Source organism: Aspergillus caelatus (genome assembly GCF_009193585.1).
Source record: "Aspergillus caelatus strain CBS 763.97 unplaced genomic scaffold BDV27scaffold_613, whole genome shotgun sequence".
In the NCBI taxonomy this organism is placed as follows: Eukaryota; Fungi; Ascomycota; class Eurotiomycetes; order Eurotiales; family Aspergillaceae; genus Aspergillus; species Aspergillus caelatus.
The window spans coordinates 1-3074 of record NW_022475876.1 but is presented as its reverse complement, the minus strand read 5'-3'; the positions used below and the strand labels follow the sequence as shown (position 1 = coordinate 3074).

The following is a 3074-nucleotide window of genomic DNA, read 5'->3' as shown; positions in this document are numbered from 1 at the left end:
AAAAAAAAAAAAAAAAAAAGCTAACCTTCCACACCCCAGAAAACTAGCGCGCAGAAACAAAAAGAAAAGAGCCAACAATTAAACCCCTCCGACCTCCGACACCACCTCCGACACCACCTCCAACACCTATCTTCCTGGTCAAGAATCATGGGCCAACAACGCAGAGGCAAGCCCTCTGGGGGCCGTGACGTAACCGTCTCCAAAGCCCTAAGTCTCCTACTCAGACACGCCGCCGAAAAAGAAGGCCTGAAGCTAGACTCGCAAGGCTACGCGAATGTCGCAGACGTGGTACGTTACACCCTCACACCTCCCCCACTAGTTCACCACACCAGAAACAACAGATCTACCTCCCTTAATCTTAATCTAACCCTGACTACAGCTCGCCTGGCGCAAACTTAAATCCCTCAAAGTCACCTTCCCCGAAATCGTCGCTGCCGTCGCAACCTCAGATAAAAAGCGCTTTGCCCTTCTTCATATCCCCTCTGCTGAGGCCCAGGCTCAGCAATCAACCTCCACGGAAGCTTCTACAGAACATGGCATCCCGACGACAAGCGCGGGGCAGGATTCCGCGACGGAGACGGCCCTCGCGGTATCCGAGTCGGACCTCGACCCGACGCATTTCTTGATCCGTGCGACCCAGGGACACAGTATTAAGAGTGTGGATGCGGCTTCATTTTTGGAGAAATTGTCGCTGGATGATGAGGCTAAGTTACCTGATACTGTTGTGCATGGGACATTTCATGCTGCTTGGCCGGCGATTCTGGCCTCTGGGGGTTTGAGGAGCATGGGGCGGAATCAGGTGCATTTTGCTACGGGGCCGTCCGTGGAGTCTGTACTTGCACAGGGGGCGCAGGGGGCAAAAGAAGTTACGGGAGATCATGGGGAGAAGGTGATTTCGGGGATGCGCCGGGATGCGCAGGTGCTTATTTATATTAATCTAAGGACGGCGCTGGCAGCTGGGTGTCCGTTTTGGAGGAGTGAGAATGGGGTTATTTTGAGTGAAGGGATGGTGGTGAATGGCAGTAGTGGTGTCGTCCCAGTGGAGTTCTTTGATGTGGTTGTTGAGAGGAAGCACGGATTGGGGAAGATATGGGAGGGTGGGAAGGAGGTTCAGGCATTGCCGGAGGAGTTGATGAAGCAGGGGAATCCTAAGGGACGACGAAATGCGAATAAGAAGAAGGAAGATGCTACTACACAGCCATGAATATACTCCATCAACAGCTTTGCATAGACTACTGTATATTGCACCAGGACCTTATCGGTAATGTTGCTCGTATCGATACGTCGCATAGGGTCTGGAGGGTGCGGGGAAGTCTGCCTCCCCGGACCAATCACCGTGCTTCCCTATCCGACATCCGATCGAGTTGCGGGGGATCGGATAGGCCTCGTGCGCTTTCCGACGGGCGATCATACGGTTCATTGGGTCATTCCGATGCCAGTATCCGCCCGTCGTCCTTCTGCAGTCGAACTTCGTCTGTTAGTTCCGCCGGATCGATTTGCGGGGTCTCGCCAGCAAAGGCCGTCCGGAAGGCGAGCATTTCAAATCATGTCGGTGAATCGACCTCTGATATAAAAAGACTGTTACATTTGCTCTTTTGAATTTTATCCTGTTTTATAGTTCCTTTTCGTTTATCTACTACCCCTCTTACCCCTCATGCTGAAGTATACCTTGATTTAACTCAACCAGACACAGCACATATACAACAAACTCTAGTATATCGGAAATAACACCCACGCGAACAAGGAAAGAAGATAAAAAGAAAGAAAAACAAAAGTCAACATGGCTACCCACCGATTTGACCCCGATTTCACCGACAATGTCGTCAACGCTATGGGCCCCAAGACCAACCCTCGGTTCCGCCAGCTCATGACCAGCCTAATCCGCCATGTCCACGACTTCGCGCGCGAGAACGAGGTCACTGTTGACGAATGGATGGCCGGCGTCCAGTTGATGAACTGGGCCGGTCAAATGAGCAACGACAAACGAAATGAGGGACAGCTAGTTTGCGACGTGATCGGATTGGAATCGTACGTTTCACCTATATTGATACACATTTCAATAATTTTATCGATTGCGACCACCTCTACTATATCACGAATACATGTACTGACAATGCATTTCAAGTCTCGTGGACGAAATCACTTTCAAACTCGCCGAAGAAGCCGATGACGCTCCCACCGCAACTGCTATCCTGGGTCCATTCTTCCGCGCCGACACCCCTTACCGCAAGAATGGCGATAACATCGTCAAGGGGGTCCCGGATGGTGAGATGGCTTTCATGCATGGCCGCGTTATCGATTTTACCACTAAGAAGCCATTGGTGGGCGCCACCGTGGAGGTGTGGCAGGCGGCGACGAACGGATTGTACGAGCAGCAGGATCCGAACCAGGAGGAGTTCAACCTCCGTGGAAAGTTCAAGACGGATGAGGAGGGCCGGTATTACTTCTACTGTTTGAGACCCACGCCGTATCCCGTTCCTGATGATGGTACGTTTCACTTTTTATCCTGGGTTATGTGGTTCAAGAGAGGGTTTGAATGCTGATAGATGTTGAATGTAGGACCGGCAGGGAAGCTGCTCAAGCTCATGGATAGACATCCGTTCAGACCTGCTCATATCCATATTATTGTGAGTCTATCTTGCTATTTCGCTTTGCTCATATCAAGCGCCGTGGATCAAGCTAATAAGTGTATAGGCTACCCACGACGGCTACAAGCCCCTCACCACACAGATCTTCGACCGCAAAGACCAGTACCTAACCAATGACTCCGTCTTCGCCGTCAAGGACTCTTTGATCGTGGACTTTGTCCCCCGCGAGGGTGATTCTCAAGCTGGTCTTGAGCTGAACTATGATGTGAAGTTGGTGCCGGCACAGTCGAGTAGCACCAATGGTGTATAAACAATTGTGACTATTTGATTAACGAAATTTGTATATACCTTTCCTTCAATTTTAGCATTCTTGAAGCTTGTTTTAGTGAATTCATGATGGGGACATTTGTGATGTTATCTTGTGCTTGCCTTCCTTCACCATGAATTCGTATGAATATATTTATTTACCCGATCTACGAGACTTAA

The 3074-nt window shown here is 50.2% G+C and overlaps 2 protein-coding genes across 2 annotated transcripts; both read left to right on the top strand.

The window, feature by feature from the left end:
* Window positions 1–147: 147 nt before the first annotated feature.
* On the top strand, window positions 148–1204 carry BDV27DRAFT_164857 (tRNA 2'-phosphotransferase; the record flags this gene model as incomplete). Its single annotated transcript, XM_032073775.1, has 2 exons — window positions 148–288; window positions 380–1204. The coding sequence occupies 2 exons, from the start codon at window positions 148–150 to the stop codon at window positions 1202–1204; spliced, it is 966 nt and encodes a 321-aa protein (XP_031920170.1).
* A 279-nt stretch (window positions 1205–1483) lies between these two features.
* Window positions 1484–3041, top strand: BDV27DRAFT_139963 (intradiol ring-cleavage dioxygenase). Its single transcript, XM_032069560.1, has 4 exons — window positions 1484–2028; window positions 2126–2487; window positions 2560–2627; window positions 2695–3041. Exons 1-4 carry the CDS (start codon window positions 1781–1783, stop codon window positions 2896–2898), a joined length of 882 nt encoding a protein of 293 aa, XP_031920169.1. The 5' UTR covers window positions 1484–1780; the 3' UTR covers window positions 2899–3041.
* Window positions 3042–3074: the final 33 nt, after the last annotated feature.